Source organism: Semicossyphus pulcher, unplaced genomic scaffold, assembly GCF_022749685.1.
Source record: "Semicossyphus pulcher isolate SPU_LCO1_2020_fin unplaced genomic scaffold, fSemPul1.0.p SCAF_1, whole genome shotgun sequence".
NCBI lineage: Eukaryota > Metazoa > Chordata > Actinopteri > Labriformes > Labridae > Semicossyphus > Semicossyphus pulcher.
Genome location: NW_027211603.1, coordinates 15,722,569 through 15,749,386, shown reverse-complemented (window position 1 = coordinate 15,749,386; position 26,818 = coordinate 15,722,569). Strand labels below are relative to the sequence as shown.

The following is a 26,818-nucleotide window of genomic DNA, read 5'->3' as shown; positions in this document are numbered from 1 at the left end:
AGTCTGTTGGTTCGGTGCAGGGCAAGCCATATGTGTGATATTCTAATGAAAAAATCTCCAGGCATCAACACGACAAAGATGGCAGAGAAGTGGCTATGGTTACACCCTGCATAATTAGAGTAGCCTCGCCCCTAATTATGCTTAACTTTTAGCCTTTATATAAATTATATGGGTGAGTTATAAAGAATTCACCCCCTTTCATGAATGAGAAAATAAGCCACAGGCATCAAAACCAGGCAGTGAACATGTTTAATTGTGCTGTAAAGTTGGGCATGTTGCCATGGTGACTTAAGGGGATTGACTCGTTTTGGAGCCAGCATCAAGGGGCCGTTTGTGAGACTCAGTTTTTGTTCATCTATTTTTCTATCTTGTTTCAGGTGCCAGTCCACATCGCCAGGTCCTGTTCTCTCTGCCAGTCAGGGGCAGAGCCAGCAGCCTCACCTCAGCGACAGCGAGAACTCTGGGAAGCAGAGTAGGTACGTCAGGACTGACGGCCGGTTCCTGGTACGTGCTGGCTGGAGCAGCAAGACCTCCAGCCTGTGCAGTGGTGCATCTCTCACAGGAGACACCGAATCCCAAGGCCGTCTCACAAAGTCAAAGAGCATCAGCTGCCTGGACAACAGGCTCTCCATCTATAAGCCCCCAGCTCTAACCAAGTCCTGTCAGGAGAGTCAGAAGGAGAGACCCGGGGATCTCTCTCCAGGAGACGGACCTAATGGTAGACCACTGAGTTGGAGCACTCTCTCACTGGGACCTTCTTCAAACCAAAGCCACAAACGCACCCTCTCGCTCGGCCGCTCGGTAGCGGGTATTCCCCCCACCACAATCCGCAAAAAGATCTCAGAATGGGAGTGCAGAAGGGTGGCTCTGCCTAGGATGAGCTTGTGTCTTGATAAAAGAGGAGGGGAGCGTGTAGGGGGCAGTGAGGGCTGCCCCAGCCTGCTCTCATCTCCTTGCAGCGAGAAAACTTTTGACTTTAAGGGGGTTCGCAGGATGAGCACGGCTTTCTCTGAATGTTCCTACACAGAGACAGAAGAGGAAGAAGGAGTTTCAGACAAAGGTCGCTTCCAGAAAAGGATTGGCAAGTTGGAGTCCTCAGGGACATTTGTACGTTCCCTGTCCACTCGGAAGGAGACCTCGGCAGTCCTAAACAGGATACAAAAGATAGAGCAAGCCTTGAAGGAGAATCCCAACCCGTCCCCTCCTCGGTATCTGAACAACTGCTACGCTGCGGACAAGATGAGACAGAAGTCTTTTGCGATAGGTGACGACTTGGGCAGTACATGCAACAGTAAGCGCAGCAGCATTTGCTCAGTCGCCACTGAACCAGACTCTGTCTTGGTGCCTGACAAGCTTTCTAAACTCAGGCAAAGGTTCAGTGTGAGCTCAGCCAGGTCTGAGAGCCCAGAACCACCCGGCCAGCAGACCCCTGTGGGCACGCCAGTCAACCCCTTACCCAAACCCAAACGCACTTTTGAGTACGACGCCAAACGGGACCAGAAGGGCCTGTTGTCAGCCAATGGACTACCTCCGGACAGAGCCTCTGAGTCGCCCCCGCCTCTGCCCTCCACCCCTGCACCCAGTATGACACGAGCAGTGAAGACTGAGGGGAGCACCTCAGTGAGGATCCAGGACAGGTGAGAGCAACAGTGTGCTTATTTCTCTCCTTTACCTTGGATTAAGATTGTCAGCTCAATCACTGTGAGCTGCATACATCTGATTCCTGCATTCTCAGACAATAAACATTTGTGCTGTTACTTTTGACTCACCCAACAGTTTGTGCAGGAGATGCTTCTTAGTGGAATCGCAATGTACTTGTCTTGTAAAGCTTGGTTGTTTTGGGACGTACCATTCCATCACTCCAAATCTATAACCCCTTTCCCACTGGTCAAAAAACCCACTAACACCCGCTAACACCCAACTTTTTTGCTTAGTGGGAAAGGGTACAATCGCCATTCAGACCCGGGTCTATTGACTCTGCAGTAGACCCGGGTAATTATTGCCTCAGCTCCGATCGGCAATGATGGCAACAGAAAACCCATGTCGACACACTAATCTCCGCCCCCTTTTCGACGCGATGCTATGCTCCGTCGGTAACTTCTGCGACTCCTTGTCATCTCAGCTACAAATTCTGCCCGTCTCCGTTCAAGCAGCGCTCGAACATCGTTCCAAATTTGTTGGCGCTGAGTTTAATAAATAGACTGAATGAGTAATAGATACAAGACCTAACCACCATAACATCTTCACTGTTTACTTACCCTATCTCCGGCGTGTTTGTGACATCACAGTGATGCGGCAGAAAAGAGACTGACAGGAGTATACTTCACTGGCAATGGGAACAGAGACAATCGGCATCTATTAGTGGGTCTTCCCGGTTCTGAAAAACCTGCACCAATAGGCTAATTTTGGTGGGAAAGGCGTATATATTGACACTAATAATGACCTTATGACCTTAATGACCTTAAAGTTTCTATGCGAATGTCATTGTACAATTCATGTTTTATGTGTTGCGTTTATTTTGGCATGGCAGGGTGCAAACACAGTTCCTGGTGCTATCTCATGTTCCCTTCAAACACAAATGATTCCAAAGAGTTCCACCCAGTGAGGTAAACACATTTTGAACTGGGGAGGTGGAGAGCACTGGTAATGGCCTGGTGTATGGTATCAGAAGAGATCATGAGCTAAGGTATTGGAAACATAAGAAGAGAAGCCTGGATTGTTGTATCCCTTTTTGATGATCGATATCTTAATAAGTTCTGATGTTGGAGTTTGAAATGTTTATGACATATTTGACGGCCTTCTGAGGAATTCGGATTCCTTGGAAATGTTTGCTTTGTTGGTGTGGTAGTTTAATAAGTTACTGATCAGTGTGGCTGTAGTGTTTAAGTGACTTATATTGGCTCTCCTAAGTTGGTTTTTAGTTTGCATTTGTAGTAGTTGCTCTGTGTTCCCAAAGACCACTGAAGATTTATAGTATTTTATACTCCAGGTGAAGAACATTACATTCTTGTCCCTCCAGCTTACCTTATTCATTCAATTTATATAGTTAGTCATGCCGTAAGTGCTTTCTATGTATCATAGAAACCAACTGATTGATATTACAGATGGTTTGAAATGAGGGATTCTTCTTCCATAAAGAGATTTGGCAATCCAAATGCACTCCTCGCCAATCTTCTGTTTAGTCTAACTCAAACAGAAGTTCATCTGTAACTGATGATACTCTCTTTAATCTAGCAGCCTTGAATCCCTTTAGAGAAGCATGAAATCCAACACTTGATCATTGTGCCTCCTCGTTGGGTACATATGCGCCGAGTCTTGTTTTCATTCTTAACATATAGCTCTCAGTATCAGACGCCCTCAGTGGGAGGGTGGGGCCTCTCCGGATTGTCCCTATGTAAAAACGGGGGATGAAATCCTAAAACGTTCATCCCTTGGACTCTGTGTTTAACATTCCTGTGGCCAAGGCAATTTCAGACCAAGCTTTAAAGCCACAAGCTGTCGATGGGGCGACATGTCCGTACTGTAGATCCCTGCACTTGTGCTGCAAAGTTCCTCTGCAGCGCCTTCACATGTGGCGTACAAAGAACACCCTAAAATAGTAAGATATCTGCGTGTTTACTTGTGACTTTCCTTGTGACCGGAGCACATGTCGACACTGCTCTTTCTGTTTTGTTTTGTATTATATAATTAGTGGCTCCTGATTCAAGATTTCTGAGGAATAATTTGATGCTTTGGACTTGTCTTTATTGCCACCTGTTGAGCCTTCCTCTGTTGTAGTTGGCAAGTGGATAAGAAGTAAAAACAGCCGTCTGGACTTTTTCAACACCATCTGGACTCTTTCTGTTTTCTCTACGATGCAATGCCTTTCCTCATCTTGGTCTGTTTTACTTTCATCATTTGTTTCCAGAGAATCGTGTGAGTCGGAGGATCCTACCAGTCTGCCATCTTCACATCCGTCCTCACCTACAGAGAATGGCACACTGACCACAGACACGCGGAGTCGGCCCAATTCAAAAAGCACTTTAGAGGAGAATGCCTATGAGGACATAGTAGGTAAGCACACTGGTTCATTAAGACCTTCATTTTACTGGTTTTGTCTGATGTTAGGCACTCTAGAGCTGATGTGATGGCTTGATAAGTCGATTAGTTTATCAACTGATCAATAATCACTAATTTTTTTGATTATTGAATGATTGTAAAATGTAATTTTTGTTGGTTCCAGCCTTTTTAATGTGAATATTTGTTAGTTTTCTCTGTTTTATAAGATTTTAAAATATATTTGTAATTTTGACATGTTGGTGGTGCATTGGTAAGCGCTGTCGACTCACAGCTAGAAGGTCCCTGGTTAGAACCAGGGGCCTTTCTGTGTGAAGTTTGCATGTTCTCCCCGTGCATGATTGGGTTCCCTTCGGGTACTCCGGCTTCCTCCCACAGTCCAAAGAAATGTTTATTTGTTATTTGGTGACTCTAAATTTAATGTAGGTGTGAATGTGAGTGTGATTGGTTGTCTCCATGTGTCAGCCCTGTGACTGACTGGCGATCAGTCCAGGGTTTACCCCGCCTCTCGCCCAATGACAGCTGGGATCGGCTTCAGCCCCCAAACGACCCCGAACAGGATTAGCGGTATAAATAATGGATGGACGGAGGCTCATTATTTAGTATGTTTTGATATTTTATGCACCAAATAATCCCTTAATCCAGAAAATAATCAACAGATGAATCCAAATTGGTAATGAATGAACAGTCATCGGCAGTGACAGTGTTTAAGGAATGTCAGGATGAAGCATTAAAAGTGGGGTTGGGCGATGAATTCCAAATTGGCACAAGATGATGTCTAGAGTGACACATCGCCATAGACGATGACACTTTTTTTTAGGCTGCCTTGTTGTAAGGAAATACAACAGCAATGTCAATAATCAGGACTATCTAACAGGGCCTTAAATTACAATGTTATAATCGTATAGGGCTTTGTGGTCGGCCCAACCCTATTAAAGATAATGTTAGGTGAAATTTAACAGCAACATCAGGGAGTGATAGAAAATATGTGTTGGTTTGTGTTCAGATCCTTCCACGAGGAGTAAATGCAAACCTTATATTTTGATCTTGGAGCAGCATTCTTTCACATTACAGACCCTTTTAGCGTCACATTGTGCATACTGCTGTAAACTGTTGAAGCTGAACTTGTTGGAGAGCCAAATTCCTTTCCACTAGCAAATGACCCCCGGCCCTCTGCCCGGTCCAGTTGCTGGTTCCCCCTGTGCATACTCAACACGGTGGAAATGTGTGTCAGTGTGAGCAAAGTCTCATGATGAAGCTTGAATTTCAGATGCAGTAAAAAAAGAACGTTCATACTGTGAAACATTTTTCATGATAAAAGCTCAGTGATGATGACCAAATAAGGGCTGCTGCAAGTCTTGCTTCATGGTATTTCTTCTACAAGCAGCAATGTTGTTCTCGAATCAGTGATCAGTGTCGGCTCATCAGCATTTTTTTTTTTTAAGCTGGGTAGTCTCAAAGAGAGCGTCAGGGCATGCCTGATTTTCATGTGAATCCCAACAAAGCTCCCATTGTTCATCCAGCACTGTGGGTGTACAGAGTGAAGTTCGGAGACGCACTTTTGCCAACTTCTGTTTGTCCCTGACAAAGATATTGTCTCTGACTATGTGTGAGATTGCTCCAGCTATTTCAAACAAGGCGTCCTAATGGAGGAGAGCAGTGTTTTACAGGTCAGATGATCCATGTGAGAGGCAGCCAAAGCAGTAAATTAGCCATGTTTTGGTCCCTCTGAGCCCCTATTTTAACAAGAATTTCCTGCACAGAACCAGAAGTCCCCACATGTTTCCTAACCTTCATGAGGACATCTTGGCTTCTGGACATGTCTCGGTTCTACATTCAGTCACGTAATGCTTGATTCCAGGTGTTTACTTCAAGAGTGCATGTCATTTGTCACCTATGATAAAGTGTGACTACAACTGCATGACATATTTCAATATTGGCAACTGTTTTAAATGCTTTTGACTGGTGTGGTTGATTAATGGTGTCCCATTGAGTGATGTGTTTACCGGCAGATGAATCACGCCCTGTGCTCCACTGACACTGTGATTCAGCTGTCTGCATCATAGAGGCCTGGTCTTGTTCAAACTCACTCGCTGACCTAGTTTGCTTCAGTGTTGTCTGCTGTAACTCTTGAGAAGAAGCATGGGAGACAGTCTGGTTACACTTAATGAGTAATTCATATTTAAATAGAGTTAATCTGGACAGTTACATGCACAGTTGGACATGTGATTTTGTTATTCTTTGGTGCAAAATCAGACAGAAGTTTTCCTTCATAATCCCTCGAATTTGGTCCCAAGCAGACTTTCCGTCTATGGTAGTCATGCAAATTGAACCAATTTTTTTTTCCCATGCACATTTTGGTTTACGACGGCCACTTTACTGTGTTTCATCCACTTTATAGGGTAACCTGAACCTGACATTGTGGGTATAGTTTGTTCTGTGCCTCGCCCTGCCCAGAGAGTCCATTGTGTTCACAGAAATGTACAATCACAGTGTGCAGCAGCCGAGGTGTGTCCACTCCCTGCATAATACTGTGTTACTGGGGCCGTGTGAGCAAGAGATCTGGATGTTTGTAATCAGAGGAGTAGATTAGTACCCTCCAGTCCATAAGGAGCTTTACAGACATATCATTTTCCCAGCAGGCTCTCATTACAGTATTGCTTCAGTTTAATGGAGCTGCAGCACAACGTGGGGTCAGGCTGAGCCCTCTTTTTCGGCTCCTCAGCTTTAATGATGCACAGAAAATCCACTCCAGTCGGCTAATTTACTGTGAGACACAACCCAGCGCTCGGAAGATCCCAGGCTGTGTTCACTTTGTGTGCATGGGTGTGTGTATTTACCTCAAACAGGTTCAATAATTAACCTAAAAATAGATAACTGAATAAAGCTGAACAAACACAGGTTAATCTTAGATGTTTTTAAAGGACACTCTCATTGTCTGAGAGGCTGAGTTCATGGCGGAAGAAGGAACACAGCTACCAAGTCGATCTCTGTTCGTTCCCCTTTCTACCGACAGATAACACTGCTTTTCTTTCTTCTCGAAGTTCCCCTCATGCATTTTAGACGCCATCTGGCTCTGTTTTTATTCTTCGCTGTGGTTTCTTCACTTTCTCACAACCTTTTTCAGACCCTGCCAAGAAGCTATTCTCAGAGCACATGTCTGAATAGACATGGACTGTGGTGTTACACAAGTTTTCTCTTTATTGAGGTTGGCCATCTGCCAGGTGACATCAGTGAGAGCTGTGCACCGCTCTGTAAAGCTCCTTTTCTCTCCTTTTTTGCTGCTATCATGTGTTGACTGAAGTCCTCTACAATAGAGGAGTAGCAAAGTTTGTGCTTAATGAAACGTGTTGAGATACAGTGCATTCTCAGTGTAAAATGGGTTTTTACACCGTTTTCTAACCCTTCCAGATATTCTAAATAAGTTTAGGCCCACAACATGGGATTCAAATGGTTTATTTCCATACTCTGGAGTACAGTTACCAATACCAGTATCAATATAGGCCTCCAACCCTGCATAAAATGCAGTAGCGGGTATCGTCAACCAATGTACCGATCAGATAGATACCTTAACCAGTTGCCATTAACTGATTTAAGGTAAATTATCTTGGAACTATAACAGACACAAATATTGGAGGGGTGCTATTGGCTAATACTCAAGTCTAGGTTTTGAAACCAGTATCAGGAAGGAAAAATGGTTTCTGAACAAGTCTTTTCTGAATATTTTACAAATATATATTTATGTTTTACTCAAGAAAGAAAGAACTCTCTATTTCAAAAGTTAGCAGTGTCATCTAATTGCATAATAAATTCTTTAGTAAAGGTTTTTTTTCAGAATCTCAGTCTAAGAAGATGACACTCCCCTTCCTCCTCCTCCTCCTCCTCCTCAGCCCTCACAGCAGACAGTAGGCATGCCTTGACAGTGACTCACCAGCACTGTTGTGTCCAGAAGTTTCAGCTGGGCCCAGTGGGGCCTGAGGGGCCCAGAGCCAACAGTAACTGTTTATAAAAGAGGGAATTCACTTGAGCCAGCAGGCAGTGACCTTTGACTTACCTTTCATGACTCATCTCCATTCAAATTTACCATAGGGAGGCCCTCTTTTGCCCCCTGACACCCTTTACTGCCCCCTGTTTACCCTTTTTGACCTCACGGTCTCATCTGTCTCCTGTCAAAGACATGTAGCTTTGCTCCTGATGTTACACTGAAACGTTTCTTCATCCTTACAGAGAAGGAGAACCCGTATGAGGATGTTGACCTGAAGCGGAGGAGTTTGGGTCGGAAGTCTTGTCTGACGGAGAGCAGTAGATCTTGGACCACCATCGACAGGAAGCTGAACTCTCCACCTCAGGTTAGTCATAAGCCTGTTGGGATCAACTGCACTGATGTGTTTTCCTCTTGTGATCATAGCACATATGTTCTCCTGTGTTAATCCAATCACAAGTGCTGCACCTGGACAAGATCTTTTTAAGAATCCCACACCTGATTTCTGTCACTGCAGGAAACAGTTTGATATGTTTAGATCTGGTGACTGTCCACAGAAAGGCCTACTGGAGGATTTGGCGTCCTCATTTAAACACAGACACACTCGTCCCAATATATAAAGAGGAGACACAAATGACCACAGATGGTGACAAAAAAGTTTGTTTCATTACTCCAGAAAATAATCCTTTTCCAGATACTTTTTCAGGAACACAACACAGGAGCAACTGCTGTTTCTGTTTATAGTGCAGCCAAACTATTTCCTGTTGTGTAAACAAAGATATCAATCAACAATTGACCTTTTTCTCACGACATGAGCAACTGCGGTCTGATTTCATGGTTCACAAGATGGGACTAGTTTTTTGCACAAAAACTGGTCACTGTAAAGTTTGTTAGATTCCTGAGGAGGGTGTCACCTTTAGCTTTTCTGCCAACAGCTTTTTCTGTTGGCTTCTTCTTTTCCATCACTTCTAAATGTTAACCTCATCAGCAGTAGAAAAAAAGCACAAGGTAATGATGACTTCTTTTTGTAAATGTAATTTTGATGAGTTGTTGTTGTGCTAACCTCTAGCCTCTGGAGTTTCCTGTGCTCCAATAAAGGCCATTTTCTCCTGGTTCAAAGCTTGTAATGTTTTAATGTTCTATGGAAATTGGCAGTAACTTCACACCTCTCTTATACGTTGTAAAGAGAGTGAACAGTAAACTGTGAGGCTGACATAAATGATACGATACGATTAGATACATTAACACTGTAAAACATGCATGCATCTTCTTTAAATCCCTCAAGTTTAGGTGAGAAATGTGTATCCTGCTTGGGAATGGCAGACTGACTCATTCAGAATCTCAATGATTATTATGTAAAGTATATCAAATTATTGCACTGGGATGACCTTGAAGTTAAATTTTCAAAGATTTTAAGTTAAGGACATGTCTGTTAAATTGATATCTTTTAGCAAATGAGTTAACCCAATGATTGATCAGAGATGATAAGATGGGGATCAGAGCGGCGTTGGTCAGCCAGAGAGAGCAGGCAGAAGAGGTGTACTATTTCTTCTGTCTTATTATTGGGGAACAAACTAAAAAAAGATTAATGACCACATACAATAAAACCTTCAAAAAAATTCAGTGTTCAGTTGAAGACAAACCATCAGCGAGTAGGCCTGTGTAGGCCTTAAAACACACCTGCGTTTACATCTAATCTGACACTGTTGCTGCCAAAGTGAATGTGAATTTACATAACCTCCCATATTTTTCCCTTTCTGACTATAGCTGCCGTCCAAACCCAGCAGCCAGTCCCTTCGACTCACTGGTTCGAGCGACAGGAAGAGCCACCGGATGTCCCAGTTGTCCAAACGCTACAGCCACGATGAAATGCTGCTTCACCCCCCGCTGGGTGTTTCGACTTCACCTTGTGGCCTGCTGGATGATAGCCTCCGTAGCACCGGCGATACCCTGGCCTCACACAGGCACTGGAGGATCCCCAAGGTACACACGAGCAGATCCTACACAAACACCTGGACTAAGCCCTGCAGATCTCTCACTGTGTTCTCTTTCCCGTCCTGCCCCTCAGATAAACTCATGTTTCTGTAGGGAACAAGTCAGAGCAGAACTTGAACCTTTTCTGTTGTATTTTAAGCACATATTACTTTTGGCCAGGTACACCGCCTTCTTCTATACTTAGGATCAAAAGAATCAAAACTTTCCTCTGTTTACAGCTGGTCCAGAGGATCAACTCCATCTACTGCACAAAACGTGGGAAGAAGAGGCTGAAGAAGCTCTCCATGTCCAATGTTGAGACTACATCTCTGAGGGGTAAGAGCTTTTCTTTATTACCTTTATCCACTGGCAAGATAAGAGGGTAAATATTTGTGTCTCAACCACCCACAGAGAGTCTTTTCTGTGTCCCACTCATGACATGAACGCATGTTTGTGAAACTGAACTCCGACCCTTAGAAAACCCTCTTGTCTGTCTCATGTCTGCCTACAGATGACAACAGTGAGAGTGAGAGTGATTCCGACGACAGGTTCAAAGGTGAGTGACCGCAACAGTTAGGTGCTACACGTCTGTCAGCCCTGAATGTTTGCTGACAGCTGTTTTTCTCAGTGTTTGTGCAACATATTCCCACTTTAGTATTTTACAGGTGATAATGTTTACCTCCCCATATTTCCTGTAACATACCTGTATATGATAACCCTTTAGCTGCCACTAAACAGAAGCTAATGTTAGCATTCAACCACTTTCTGGCTAATATTGCTGTTAATTTGAAAGTGGCTGAATGCTAACCTTACCATTTCATAGTTTTATAGCACAATACAATAGGTTAGGCTTAAGTTCCTCGCTAACTGTAATCTAGCAACTTAATCAGCTTTACTGGCCAGGTACACGTACAAGGAATTCGACTCTGCTCTCTTTGTACACTTCAACATGAAATATCAAACTAATATGTAGGCTACAAGAAGGACAATAGTGCAAATATGAGGAATGCAACAATGCTGAATAGGTGTTGGCTGAATGCTAGCATTAGCTAAAACCTAGCTAACTATTATGTTAGCTAGGTGTTGGCTGAATGCTAGCATTAGCTAAAACCTAGCTAACTATTATGTTAGCTAGATGTTGGCTGAATGCTAGGATTAGCTAAAACCTAGCTAACTATTATGTTAGCTAGGTGTTGGCTGAATGCTAGGATTAGCTCTTGCCTGATATAGCTAATAGTTATCAAATGTGTAGTTTTAACTTGAAATATTGTCCGATGTCACTCAGGGTTTTCACAATAGATCGTCTTTTCAGCTGTGAACAACTGAGAAGCGGTGGAAAAATGCCACTTTATCCTATGTTAATAATACTTAAAACCTGGAGCACAGCAGTAGGCCTATGACATAATAAAAGAATGTGAGTTTCCGACCATGAACATGATCTCAGGGGAAAATGGCCGCCATATAGATAGGGTGAACTGCATATCAAGATTAAATCACAGGAGGTGTCACTAATCAGATTTAGTGATGTTTGTCTGTTTTGTACTTTTCGTTACGTCAGTTAAAGTGAATTACACCAACTACTGAAGGTTTTGAGCCTTTGAACTGTTAACTGAATTTAGTTTATACAGGGATTGTGTTAATGTTTGATTCTCTCCTCAGCTCACACTCAGAGGTTGTTGAAACTGCAGTCCATCCTTCGACGGGCCCCGAGCTACCGCACGCTGGAGCTGCAGCTCATCGAGTGGCAGGAGAGAGAGCTCTTTGAGTATTTTGTGGTTGTTTCTCTAAAAAAGAAACCCACCAAAAACTCTTATTCTCCAGAGGTCACCTACCAGTTCCCCAAGGTAAAAGTCACAACAGAAGCCATCCCCTTAAATGCATCATAAATACATCTTAATGGTGTTTAAGCTCTGAAATTACAAATCACAAACTACACACACAATACATCAGTGCTGACTGTTTGCCAAAGCTTATGATGAGTCCAAGCCACATTAATCTCCTTGTTTAATGCTGCTGACAGAAAGGATATATTTTATAAGCACTCATTTTGGTGAGTTAGTTTATTTAGGCGACTACAGAAGGTGGAAAAATGTATTTATCAGTTAGAAAATCTATGGCATGGTCTAAGAAAGGTCAGCCCTAATTATAGTTGATATGTAGAAACATACTAGGCCTACTTAATTTGACACATAAACGCTAAAGCAAATAAACTCATGCATGTAGATATCAACAGAGAGTTTAGAAAACTCATCTAACAGCTGTCAGCAGCATTGATGATGAAGATAAACTGTTGATTTTCAGTTTTCACAAATGGTAATGAAGTTAAGTCATATTTAAACAGTGTGACAGATATATAGTATAAAACAATATTCATGCCATAGGTAAATCAGGCCAGTGCCATCTTGAAAAAAAAGGTAATAGAATAAAAGCCGAATAAATAATGCTGGCTTTGCAGAGTGTTCTCACTGTGAGCTGTAAGTCATGGTTTACTAGCGGGGTGTATGCAAACAAATGATGTGCATTATCTATTATAAGACAAGGAGCCAAGCTCATTTTTGAAGGTTTGAACGATATAAAAATACACATTTCTTCCAGTTTTCCCTGTTGATTATGCAGGTGATTCATAAAAACATTAAAAACATACAGGCCGTTAACATTCTCTTGTCTTGGGAGTTTGTTTGTGGTTGGAAAATGATCTATTTCTTTGCCAGGGAAGTGTTTTTACTCATCCAAAGATATATTTCAAAGTTATTTAAGATATGGTTCAGCTAAAGTGTCCCTTGGGAGAAGTACATCACTGCCATCCAGGGGAAACACTCTCTGTTGTTGAGTTAATGAGGACTGGAGGGGGCAAAGGTTTTACCCCTTTATGAGAGAAATGTCAGTCGGGTCAGTTATTGGTCATGCTGACATCCACAGGGATCTTGAAAAAGGAGGACTCAGTTATCTGAAGGAGAAAGAGCTAATTGAAACTCTAACTCTTCTTCTCCCCTCTCTTCTCCTCTTACAGCTAGAGAGGCCCACCAAGCAGATGAGGGAGGCAGAACAGAGACTCAAAGCCATCCCTCAGTTCTGTTTCCCAGATGCAAAAGACTGGAGTCCTGTGTCTGAGTACAGCAGGTATGGCTGAACATCATCCTAATTCTGCCCTACATATTATTACTATGTGGTCAATTAGCGTTTAATTCCATCGATATTCACACCCTCACCATAAAGCAGTGGTTCTTAAACTGGGGCACAGAGCCGTTGAAGGGGGGAAGGGCACATGAGCGATGAAGGGGAATAAGGTTGAGTGGGCCTGAATATAATAAATGCATTTTTAAAAGCTTTCTTTTCTTGGCCATTTTGCCTTTATTAGATCAGACAGCTGAAGAGAGACAGGAAATATGGGGAGAAGAGAGGAGGGGAATGACATGCAGCAAAGGGCTGAGGGCGGGAGTCGAGCAGCTGCATTGAGGCCTATAGCTTCTGTATATGGGCAGCCTGCTCTACCCACTGAGCTAAACCAGCGCCTCTAAAGCAGCTTTCCCACTTGTCAAAAAACCCACTAACACCCACTAACACCCGGCTTTTTTGCTTAGTGGGAAAGGCTACAATCGGCGTTCAGACAAATGACTCTGCAGCAGACCCGGGTAATTATCGCCTCCCCTAACGCTAAACACTGCCCCCTTGCCGGCGTGGTGCTATGCTCTGTCAGTAACTTCGGGGACTACTTGTCATCTCAGCTACAAATTCCTCCAAGCAGAGCTCAAACACTGTCCAAAGTTGTCGCTGCCGAGTTTGATAAACAGACTGAATGAGTAATAGATACAATAAAGACCTAACCACCGTAACATCTTCACTGTTTACTAACCCTGTCTCCGTCACCTTTTTGACGTCAGACGGTGACGCAGCAGAAAAGACACTGAAAGGAGTATACTCCACTGGCAATGGGAACAGAGACAATCCGCATTTATAAGCAGGTCTTCCCGGGTCTGAAAAACCTCCTAATTTTGCTGGGAAAGGAGTATAATTAATTGCATTTTTAAAAATTAAAATAAGTAACAATAATGCATTTTATTACAAGTTATTGTTAATGATTGATACAAATTTAAAGAAACTTTTTTGGCCTCTGAAAGCAGACATGACAGGAGTTTGAGAAAGTTTGAGAACTTCTGCCATAAAACAACAGTAGGGTCTTTCAATAAACACTCGCCGCCTGGTAATTGCCACATTTTTCAGAACGCACACCCCATTTTGTGGTGCAGGCTTTCTGCAGGCTTTAATAAAGTCTTAAGGTGTAATAATGATAACCCTGATGACATCATTAAGGTAATTATCTCTAATTCTGGAAAGCTTCCCTCCCTGGAGGACACATTTTACAACAGTTTAATAGGCAGAGCAATGTACTCGTGACGAGTTCCCCACTATCGACTGTTGCTTTAGGTGTAAAAGAAACGATTACAGAAATAACTACTGCACTTACTGCATGTTTTGAAACTATGTTGTCGTAAAATGTATCAACTGATTTTATCATCACGGTTATATTTTGAACACGCATGTTGCCATACATGATCAAACCTTTAATCTGTGCTTTATCAGCCGCTTCACCATCATGTTAATGTAACACCCAACACAAAGCTGTGTCCTTATTATGTTCATGTGTGTGCTACATGTGTCTGTGTGTTGATCCTCATGTTCGTAACTTTGTTTGTTCCCCAGTGAGACCTTCTCCTTCATGCTGACCGGAGAGGACGGCAGCAGGAGGTTCGGGTACTGCAGACGCCTGCTGGTAAGCCACTGCTGCTCGACCCCTCCTCGTCTGCTCCCTGTTCACACCCCGCCGAGCCTGTTTGTTGTGACAGAACGTTTTTGTGTGAACATGTGATAGGTTTTTCCCGTGGGGGCATCCATGTGTTACATGACTATCCACTGTGGCAGCAGGAAAGAGGACATATGAAGCAAAAAAAGGACAGAATAAGCACACAGTAGAGATTTACCAACACATTATTACAGCTGCTGATCAGCGTGAGGATAATGCGCTTCTTTTTGTTGCTCACGTTTGCCCAGGAAATAGCCACGTCAAGCTGTTAAAGACACATCTGGAATAACAAACATTCAAACCACATCACAGTCTAATTTGAATTTGAAATATGTGTCCTATAAAACACAAAGAAATCAAGCTGCTACATGATATTTAAATAGTGTTAATACTTTCAATCTGAGCCATAAAGTGGGCACAAATATGGTGAGAATATTATAATTACAGATAAAAACTCATTTAGGATTAACACATTCAATTTACGAGAGTTTCTCAGGAGAGGCAGGACAAAGAGAAACCATGAAAAATCTTAACTTTGTCATCGTGGAGCTTTTTTTTCCTTCGTAATGAGTCTGCAGGGAGCTTTGAAGTTTTCTGTCCAGCTTCACATTTAGCTTGTGGGTAGAGATCATAGCTGTGTGGGATTCTGTGAATGTGGTGGTACTCTTTGTTTGCTGTATGGCCTTTTTTGAGTGTGTTTACAGTACTACAGTGTGTATGCTCCCAGAGGTTTGCAGGGAGTGTCTTCACCACTGCCTGTATGTGCTGGATAACAGCAGGAAATTTGGGGAATTCTTCGACCAGACAAAAACATTTTAAACTTCTCTGATCTGCTCTGTTGATCTGAGATTCATCTTCATAGAAGCAGATTTTAATGAAGGTGGAGGAGGAGGTGAGCTGCTCCCCTCCACTGACTTTGTTTCCTCCTCTTTCCTCTTCTTTCCTCCTTCCTGCTGTCCAACCAGCCGTTGGCAGTAACCGAGCATTCCTGAGGACTTGAATCAAGCTCCACATAGTTGATTTAATCATCCATTTGAAAAAGCGGAGGAGAAACAAGAGGAGAAAATTGTATTCCTAATATGGACACGAGGATTGGTGTTTCTTGAGTGCTTGTGTTCGTTTGTGTCTGTGTGTTTGAGCGTCTGTGTCTCGAAGCACATAATGGCCTGTGAGTGTACGGAAGAAGATAGATAGCATCAGCAGGAGCAGATAAACCACCTGTGTTTAGGAAGTTAGTATCCACATGAAAGACTTTCACTTTGAATCACAGCTTAGATTAGAAGACCTCAGCGACTTTATCCAAACAACTCATCTAGAAACTACTGTACTTTGGTCGTCCAGTCACATGTTTGATCAAAAACATTTTCATTCATCTTTGCTAAGCAAACTTAAAACCCCCCGTCCAATGAAAATCTAGTTTTTAACTTTGCAAACATCTGAGTTTGTACAAGACATATCAGGAGCAAAATAAGCAGCAACAGGCTTGGCTTAGCGTTTCCCCTCTGAAACCACAGTCTTAAAATCATGGTTTCATCCACCACATATCTGAGAAGGAATTAATCCCAACAATATGTGAGGTGATGCTGCGGCGGGTATCAAGAGGACAACCCATGTGTAGCTATGTAGCGTTATTTTGCATGTTAAGTTTCACATTAACGGGGCACTTGTTTAACTCAAAATCATGCGTCGCATATACAGAGGCTATTTGCCTTGATGCGGCGGCCCTGGGCTTGACCTCCCCCCCTCGACCCCTGGCTGAATGCCCTCTCCACTCTCTCCTCCCCGTTTCCAACACTATCCACTGTCGTCTCAATCAAATAAAGACATAAAAAGCCCCCCAAAAATATTTAACTTGAACTTGTTGATGGCCCAGACAAAGGATTAACACTTTTACCTGTATGATAACGTCAGGGTCAAGGCTCATGGTATCTATCCCTGTAACCCTTCTTAGTTAGATACAAGTTAGATACATTAAATTCATTACCATACTCATACATCAACATGACTAAGGCTTTAAGGAAGGGATGAACGGGGATGGTAAAGATTTAGAGGCGGGGACAAATGGCTCTGCATCTTGAATAAAGGCAAAGTTATAGAGTCACATCTAACCAATTTTAAGGCACAATGGGGACTTTTATCATGTCAATTTTGATGATGAACAGAGATGAGTTTTTGAGGGGTGAAATCAAAGCCAGAAAAAAAGAAACTTGCCGATCTTCCGTTTTTACACATCAAGTGCAATTTGCTTTTCCCAGGGAGTAAAATTCAGCCTGTGAAAGGATATCTTTATGTCTCCTGTGGCTCCAGAGAAGTCTGAAAAGTGTCCTTAATAATGTAGTAAGGGTTGTCTCAGCTTTGAAGGTACTTTATTTTAGCAGAAGGCCCGTGTTACAGATTGGGGGTGTGGTGTTGTCAACGCTCTGCCAAAAGTTACATTATGGGAAACGCAGTCAATTTATTTTAGGGCTCACCCTACAGTATACGTGAGACTTGAAGTTATGATATCTCTAATCTGTCGGAATGACTGTGAGTGTTTCTCTTCATCCAGTCCATTAACATCAGAGTCCAACGAGTCTTTGTTGCTTTACTTTACAGCCGACTGGGAAAGGACCTCGCCTTCCAGAGGTGTATTGTGTCATCAGCAGACTGGGCTGTTTTGACTTGTTCTCCACGGTGAGTTCAGCCTCACACACTCACACACACACACACACACACACACACACACACACACACACACACACACTGGAGACGGCCAGCTATCTTGATAGCTATCTGTGGTGTTGAAGCTGCGGTTACAGCCGAAGTGAATGACTTTCAGCAGACCTTCTGCTGAACGCCTGTTCAGTGGTAAACCTTATTTTTTTTACTGCCTGATTTTCCAGAATAAATGTTTCCTTCACATTTGTCTCATTGGTGTTAACACAGAGCAGAGCAGCCTTATCTGATTATCTATTAATTCAACTTGAAGAAGTCCAGACAAAGTGCTGCTTTATGACATGAAAATATAAAATCCATTTCAAAGACTTAGTACAAATATGCATTGTCAGAGCCTTGTCAAGCTTGTCTAGATGACAACTGAGCTGTGATTATTGGCTGTAACCTGAAATGTAAATGAACCGATTCAAGAGTTAAAAAGAAAGCATAAAATATCACCATTTTAAGAAACGGTCAGTAGCAAACCTTTATGGAAAACAAGTGCTTTGAAGCTAGTGTTTGATTTCAGAGGGAGTTGTGTGTGAGAGAAGGACAGACAGGCTGTCAGATAGACAGATGGAGAGAGGTGATATCATATGACCTTGAAAACAAGTGATTCTCCAATCAGCTTTCCAGAGAGGAGGCAGCTTGAACCAAAACAGACAGACAGGCACGCTGGGTGGAAATTTCCAATCACAGTCATGGAAAGAAATTCATTTGCTATTTTTCAAAACAGAAAAAAAGAATACTGAGCTCCAGACGACTGCTGTCTAGTCAAACACATAATATGTTTCCATTTGTTGTCGCCATTGTCAATAACCTTGATGAAGACGCACTACTTCTTGTCTTGGCTGTTCATTCAACATAGATCAAGCCCTAAAATCCTCGTCTCCTTTCATACTAACAGATTTCCAGGGAAGTGTGCAGTGTTGATGTCAAAATATGGTTGAAATATCTTAAGAAAACTCTGCTCTGTCTTCCCATGTTCAGATCCTGGACGAAGTGGAGCGGCGACGAGGCGTCTCAGCAGCCCTGGTGTACCCCTTCATGAGGAGTCTGATGGAGTCTCCCTTCCCTGCACCAGGGAAGATTATCAAAGTGAAGACCTTTCTGCCTGGAGCAGGAAATGAGGTCAGAGCTTCTCTTTCACTGCTTTAATTTTCCCCAAATGCCTTCCATATTCAGTTGTTTAATTCCTGGTTGTGATAACTAAAATCTCACATATTTCGTTGGTCTCTCAGGTCATCGAGCTGAGGCGGCCCACGGACTCCAGACTGGAGCATGTGGACTTTGACAGTCTGTTCAGTTGCCTGAGTGTACGGCAGGTGATCCGAGTGTTTGCCTCGCTGCTGCTGGAGCGCAGAGTCATCTTTGTGGCTGATAAACTCAGGTATGGCTCTGATCTATCTTTAGTCCATCTGCAGTGAAACCATTACCTCCCAAACCTCATTTTAATGGAAGAAAACTGTTATTTGCTTCTTTGTCTCACCTATTGATTGTTTTCACAGCTCTTTTTCTTTTTCCTCTTGCACTGTGAGAGAGTGAGACGTTTTTCTATAAATGTGGCCAGAGCAAATTTGGGGATTAATCGACAGTTGATAATTCCTTGGAATATTTTACTTCCTACATTTTTGTCCTAATAAAATATGTCCCAGGTGTTACTGACAAATGTAGTGTCAGACCTCAGGAGCCCCAGGACTGAAAGTTCATTTAAATGTATTAATAATAACTCTCATAGATCCCTGTGATGGACTGACAATTGGACAGCTCCCGGGGGCCCCTAAACATAATAAAGGGGCTTAGAAGACGAATGGATAATTGAATGAGTGGATATAATGACTCATTTTAATGCATCATTAAGGTTTGTTTGAAGTTTTATAAAAGGAACAAGTCTAAGAAGATTGCTGGCATCTTTTCTGACTACAAATATTTGTATCGTACACTAGGTTGAAGGACATGTTTAGGTGCATTGTTTCACCTGTCCTGGCACACTGATGTTGTTGTCCATGCCTCCTGGTCATATTAAACTGAGAGTCTAAAAAGATAGCTCTCCCTCAGCCTGCCAATTTAGAAAAATCCTGGCTCATTTTGTCAGGCTGGATCCTTTCTACACACACAGACACATAACATCCCCCCATGCTGTGGTTTTGGCAGCTGGAGATTTTCATGTAACTGTTTTGATAGGTATGTATCAATTAGTATCAGAAAATCAGGCAACAGGTCAGCGAGTTAGCTCGTCATTGAATCAGTTTGATACCAACGAAAAGTGGGTCACAGCAGTGAGAGTCACTGCCAGGAGGAGGACAGGGTGGAGCTGATAAGATGCGAAGAGTCTCCAGGGCCTGCGTGTCCCAGTCTGTTCTCTCGTTACAGAAAAAGAGAGGGGTACTTTTAGAGCGTCGGAGGCGAGGGTGGAGTGGGAGGAGATTTGAGAGGAGAAGTAATCTCTCCATGTATCAAAGCCAAGTTTAAACAAACATCAGTGGGGGCAGTGACTGCGAGGAGAAGGAATGTACTTCCTGTGTGCGCGACTCTGCCCTCTGTGATCTGTGGCTGGACTGTCACCGTTTGACTTATGATGCCACGTTCACTCCCTAAGTATGAGCTGCGGACCTCTCTGTGTCCCCGGAGAAAATGGGCCTAAGCTGCTCATTATAGGAAGCGATAACATCGAGGAGTCACAGGGCGGGAGTCACGTGGCGACTCATGATACAATATTATCATGATGTATTCCTCAATATATCAACGGTTGATTACAAGCAATGCAATATTCATTGTTCGAGTCAAAGTTCAGTCGTTCAGTCACTGCGTTATGAAACACTGTGGGGAATAAGTCTAATTAGCACAAGTTAGCATGCTAACATTGCAAAAATTGTCACCAGCATGTATGCATTATCAATATTATCCGCATGTTTCCTGTATGATCTGCTCAAACCATGTGTGTGTGTGATGTAAACATGTAAGCATCCATGCATACATGCAGATCTCCCGTGTCTTGGATGCTTCTGTAACAGTGACAGGGCCTCACTGCAGCATTAATGACTTCTCTGATAAAAGGGCTGCTCCCTCTGGGGCTTTGGTACATAATCCATTCCCAAAATACTTCGCCCGCAGAACATGATGTATGAGTCTTCCCCTTGAAATGTATATCCAACACAAGCAGGAAGCGGGAGGAAAAGTCGTGTTCGTTCTCTGTGGGGTCTTCTATGGCTCGTTTCTTTGTTACGTTCTCTTAACTCTTGCTATATTACCCAGAATCCTTTGTTGTTTTTTCCAGACAGATTGTTGCCTCTGCAGGAAAGTCTGCACAGACAATTTCTTTCAAAGTGATCTTCCCCATCTGATGCCTGTAATAACAAGTTGGAATCCTAATCAGATAAAGTCATCATCAACTATGTCACTCTGTAATTGCTTAACTCAATTGACCTGCAGATTCTGACTGAGCTTTGTCAGAGCTGCAGACTTATGTAAACAGCCTCTGTCGGTCCTCGAGGTAGAGATGAGGACGGTGCCCAAACTGTGTTTGCAAGTCTGGATTGAGCTCTTGGCATGGCCGTGAAGTACTCCTAGAGTCAAAGTGTTACTGCATGTTGGATACAGAAGACTTTCCCTGATATAACTCCATCTGTACGATGATTGAATCGCACCAGCTTCCCTTCTTTATCTTAACCAGAATTGCCACAGTTTTATTGCAGAGACAGACCTGTTGCAGGAGGTGATTATCTCACATGTCAGATGAGGTAGATGAGAAGAAAAGTAGGGAATAAAATAGGAGATGACAAGTGCATGTTTGAAAGGAGGAGAGAGGGGAAAAGTAAGAGATGGCGATGGTGAATTAATGCAGCTCACTGTTGCATAGAGACTCTGGTTTGGTGCACACACGTTTCTCAAAGTTAGTTTCAGGTATGTCGACAACCAAGACATTTTGCAGCTGCAGCGTTATGATCAATGGTGACTGTAAATCCTCAGACAGGTAGAATTATTGCCGTAGCCGCTGGCATTTTTCTAATCAGCATGGTAGCACACTCGTTTCATTTCGCCTCCGTTATTCTCAGACACTTTGTGTAACACGCTCCGCAGAGCTGGCACGTCGCCAAAACCGCTTTTAACAACTTAACCGGTTTCCCATGTGGTGTTTAACTCCGAGCTGGAGCGAAATTCGCTCACTGTAAACATGTGAAAAGTTTCTGTTTTCCAAAGACACAAGAAGGACTTGGCTATTAGCAGAGCCCGAGCAGCTGATTTTTAAATCAGTGTCACATGTAGACGCTCACGTACACAAACACCTGCACACATTCATCTGCTCTCGAGACGGCGCTGATCAAACTCAGACGATATTGTGGTTTAAGTAGGAGCATGTATAGAGTTTCACATGTAGGAGCTGTGTCTCAGTGTAAAATGGCTCCTGCTGTTGCCTTCTGTGAAGCCGGAGAGCCGAGTCTGAGAGATCCTTTAAGACAGGAAGTGAGGGAAAACCATTTGGGGACCGAGGGAGCAGAGAACATTCTGCTAGAGGATAAAAATAAACCACGTGCAGCTTTTCATAAGGAATACTATAGCTCCATATGGACATTCTGTCGACTCTTTATGTAATTTTCTGTTATTTTGAGCTTGAACATTGGAGAATGCTTTTGCAGATCCTTGCAGCACAGCTGGTGTCTGACAGCTGTGTTCAGTTCCTCTCAGTCTCGTCCTCTTTGTCCTCTGTCTGTGGAATCGGTCTGTGCCATGCCAGGACTGCTAGACACAGTGCAGTTGCTTCAGTACCGCTCTGAGGCATGTGGCGATACAGGCTTTTGTCTCCCTCCCTCTCTCTGTCTCGGACACTGAAATTTTCCCTCCTCCCCCGGGTTTCACGGACTAAGCCTCTGGATCCCATGTTTCCTGGAGTATCTGCCAGTTCAGCCTCACACACACTAAACCAGGCCTGGCAGACCCACGAGAGCTAATATGTCAGGATTAGCTCGCAAACCTCAACACGTAACAGCTCTGCACAGACCTCACTGGTTCTTCTCTCTTTCCCTGAGAGAGGAGTCATCAATTAATATGACTTTTAAATGTGTAATCAGATTGAGATTAATCAAATTAATGTTTATGGTGTATATTTTATAAGTGCCACTTCGGGGTTGAACATTTTAAGCGTTCTGTCTCTGTGGATCATCTTTGTATGATAGAGTATTCACATATCTTGTTGTTTTGCTTGCTGCTCTAAGAGAATCAATCAGAATCAGCTGTGTTCTGTCAGAGAGTACTGCAGCCTGACACATTAGTAAAAATACCGTGAAGCCAGACAGCGTATTAACTTTGGCCCCCTCTCATATCTACGGAAGCCCGAAGCGGACATGCATCTGGAGATAACAACACTGCTACAGCTTAACAGATGATCATAATTTGTGTCCCCAGAGTTGCAAAAGCGCAAAACAAACATAGAAATAAGCTTAACTTACCTGATTAGAGTGTGCAATGGCAGCATGGCATGTCGTGGTCTGATCTATTCTTCGGCTGCATGTCTGCTTTGGGCTTCCGTACATATCTATATGAGGGCAATCTAGGATCCCATCGCCTATAGTCTGACGACAGTATAGCCTCTGGGGACAACGGTGGACATGCTGGGGTGTGAAGCCAGCGTTTAGCGATAAACGACTTCCAGTCAAGACTTCCTTTTCCGCGTGCTGCATTGTTTTCAGAAACAATGCAGCACATTTTTTTTTAACTTTAATTAACAGGTCTGACCTTTGCTGAAATTTCAATCATGATGGTGCAGATTAGTAAAAGTAAAAGTGAAGCTTTGTCAGGTCTGTCCTCAAGAGGAGAAGAAAACTACTTTTAAAATGCTTGTTTGTTCAACGGAGGTCGGATTGATCATTTCTGATGCATTCGAGAAAGTCAGGAAATCTGAACGCTGAACGGCTTTCGTGACACAGCTCACACAGGGAGTTTATCTCAAGTTGTATTTTAGATCTAAAACGGATTGTTAGCTGAACTTGCTGCAGACGTCTGTTTATAGAGATTAATAAGAAGACAAATCGTTGTCAGATGACCCTGATGGGAGCTGGGATGTCATTACGTTCCGCCTGCTTTTGCTCTCCACATAGACTGTTTTTCCTGCATTCACCGCAGCCTGCTGATACGTGATTGGTCAATATTACTCAGACTACAAGCGTAGTACAAACACTTGCCATCCCTCAAATCTACGCCCCTGCCAACAGGTTCTACATTTCTATGTAGAATCTGTAAATATAGATTAATATGAGGGTAACAAAGTAGTTAGAGAGTCTTAAGCCTTTTAGACGCAACGCCGTACTTTGCATAGTGATGCTTTGAGCTACATGATAACATCAGCACATGCTGACCTTAATGCTAACATGTTTGCCATCTTAGTTTAACATGCTAGCATGCTAACATTGACTAACAAGAGAACATGGGAATGTCAAGAGTTTTGCAGGTATTTGATCAAAGAAAACTTTATGGTAATAGTTGCCGAAGAAATGTTTACCTCTGGACCAAAACTGTAGACCGACCAACGTTTCTATCACTAGAACTTCTCCTCTTGCCACTTTACATCATAATCCAATGTGTAATATATTGGAATCTCTATATGTATCCATGTATAGGAACCAAAAGCAATAACGCAACACAAATGTCAAGGTTTTTGTTAAAGGTCCCCTTGCAGATTCTGTGTAATTAAAGGATGTCATTCAGGATGTTTATTTTTTTATTGCTTATGTGATATTCTCACCTGACAGTGGGCAAAGGGGCTGGAGAGCTTGTTCTTCTTTGTTATAACCCATGCATGGTCTGCAGGTCTTAAATTTAGTCTGAATCTCACAGGAATGTCTCTTTCTTTCTCCAGAGTTGAGTGGCAACCTCTGGTAGTGCAGAATGTTTTCATTGCAAGTTCATCCTCTCCCAGGAGTGTGCGGTTGGGGAACGAGTGTAATTGATCCTTTTTGGTATCGGTGGCGTGTAGGGCCGCGTGTAGCCTGTGGCGAAGGTTTTCTGAGATCTGTGCCCCCATCGTTCCCTGTTGGAACTCGTCAAACCCGGGAGATGGGATCTGTTAGGAATTATCGAGCCCTCCTCAGGCAAATGGAAATCAGACCGGCCAAAGCAGAGCTGCAAGTGCTTCATGTTATGAGCAAAACTGGAAAAAAAGACTGGATTCTGCGGTTATTGCAGCCTTTGGGTTTTCACTTGTGTAATTCTGTTTTACCCTGTGAAGGAAACACATTTGGATGTTGGCGATTTGACTCATGGGAAGTTAAGATGAAAAGCCTGAATGAACAGAGGGAAAAGCTTGCCATCACGCCAGGATATTGATGAGGAGACTGATGTCTGTTCTCTATTTGTTGCCCAAAATGAGTTAAGGTTCCTCCAGTCTGAAGATGAAAGTTTGCGTGAATGAGAGGTCACATAAAAAGGAGTCACTTGTGTAAACTGTCGACTGCAGCGACCCTGGAAAACATGCCTCATTAAAAGTGTATACGTCTCAAGTGGGGTGCGTTTGCATACCATGTTTGATCCTGGGCCTTGTTCCTGATCCATACTGATTTAGTGCTCCACTGTGTGTGTGTCTGTGTGTGTGTGCAGCCACAGTTTATTTTCACTCTCTTTGTGTACATGGACTGGACAGTATGTAGAGGACAGAGGGGGAGGAGGGTCAGCCTCTGTCAACAAGCGACGGATCGTGAGAAAGACGGGCTGCTATTTGTGATCTCCGTTTTATACCACAGCTGTCGGAGTTAAACTGTGTTGGTGCTCTTTTGGTATCGCGTCAACAAGCCTCCAGCTTAACTATATCAACATGTCAGAGTCACGCCACCCATAAAGACGTGATTAATGTCACAGTAATGCTTTTAATTTGGCTCACACATCCTCTTTGTGGTTTGTAGTACATGTGTTCAACCTGTAAGAGGAAGGGTGGGAAGTGCAACGGAAAAAAAGGCAAATCCACAGTTTTTGTCTCGCAAAATTGTATGACATCAGTAGGCACTATTTTTGGAAAAATGTTGTTACCATTTAAAGCACCACTCCCAGTCTGTAAAAAATATCGTTATCTATGTGTTCTGACTGCGTTCAGTTTATCTGGTGTGGCCTCTGCAGGCTGTTGTTGTTTCAGTGCTGTGATTGATGTGTCGCTTTTCCTCCTCATCAGCACCCTGTCCAGCTGCATGCACGCAGTGGTGGCGCTGCTCTACCCCTTCTCCTGGCAACACACCTTCATCCCCGTGCTGCCCGCGTCCATGTTGGATATCGTTTGCTGTCCCACTCCCTTCCTGGTGGGGCTGCTGTCCAGCTCTCTGCCGAAGCTCAAAGAGTTGCCCGTGGAAGAGGTGAGTCCTCCGTCTTTGTGTTTTCCCCGACTCTCTACCTCTGAGTGCACTCTCTTCTCCAGACATTTTACATTTCCTGCATGTTTTGTCTGTCCCTGGCGTTCTGTCTGTCTTTGCTCTGTATATTTTTGTGATTGAAGCCTCTTTCTTGGATGAGTGGATCTTCTTGGCTGATAAATCACAACAGTACAGATTCAGAGTAATTCCTTTATAAATCGGCCCTCTATTGTCTGTCCTACCTCCTCTACCTCGAGGCTTATTATATCAGGGAACCAGCCAGGTGACTTCCAACTAAGGGAAAGGATTCAAACTAGGGTCACAATTTAAATCAACTTACCTTTAAACAACTTAAAGGTGCATTCAATGTTTTTTGGCCACTAGGGGGCAGTGAAGATGCTGTAAACAAACCACTGACGTATTAACTCCTCCTGATCTGCCAGTTTAGCAATATTTTATATTTCATTTATCCAATTGAGTCAGTCCTGTCGGCCATGCTTATATGACATGGAGCTATGTGATCTGTTTTTTATATAAACATGTTTATTGGTGCAGCTAATTCTTTTAAAGTTGCGTTTTTTTTGTTAACTTATTAAGACGTGATTTTTTAGTCATTGATTGAACAGAAGCTTAGTACTACGTATTTTAAAGGAGCTGAAATAAATAGTTGATTATTCATTAGGCTGACTGACAGAAAATTTGTCTGCAAAAATGCTACAGCATTTCAGTTGTGTGTCTCATTTTCTTGTTTCAGTTTTTATATTTTTCTATGACAGATAACTGAAGTTTGGGGGTTTCAGACTGTTTGATCAGACAATTTAAATGTTTACCTAAGGATTTGGAAACTCATGATGGTTCGATTTTTCTTGATTTGCTTAAATTCTACCAACTAAACAATGAATCACTTTAAAAGGGAGAACATCAATGTACTTGTTGACCTAAAAGACCTAAATTGACAGTCCAGCCAGGACATTTTTCACA

General features: G+C 42.9%; 1 protein-coding gene across 2 annotated transcripts in view; it reads left to right on the top strand.

Annotated features, from left to right (window-relative positions):
- dennd2b (DENN domain containing 2B) overlaps positions 1-26,818 on the top strand; it is a 55,645-nt gene that overhangs the window by 23,277 nt on the left and 5,550 nt on the right. For both annotated transcript variants that reach the window (XM_069657788.1, XM_069657794.1), the window contains exons 3-15: positions 378-1,637; positions 3,908-4,053; positions 8,284-8,405; positions 9,806-10,021; positions 10,252-10,348; positions 10,524-10,568; positions 11,672-11,856; positions 13,023-13,132; positions 14,714-14,783; positions 17,409-17,486; positions 18,498-18,638; positions 18,749-18,897; positions 25,663-25,840. In XM_069657788.1, the coding sequence (XP_069513889.1) occupies positions 378-1,637; positions 3,908-4,053; positions 8,284-8,405; positions 9,806-10,021; positions 10,252-10,348; positions 10,524-10,568; positions 11,672-11,856; positions 13,023-13,132; positions 14,714-14,783; positions 17,409-17,486; positions 18,498-18,638; positions 18,749-18,897; positions 25,663-25,840 (2,797 nt within the window). The remainder of the gene's footprint in view (positions 1-377; positions 1,638-3,907; positions 4,054-8,283; positions 8,406-9,805; positions 10,022-10,251; positions 10,349-10,523; positions 10,569-11,671; positions 11,857-13,022; positions 13,133-14,713; positions 14,784-17,408; positions 17,487-18,497; positions 18,639-18,748; positions 18,898-25,662; positions 25,841-26,818) is intronic.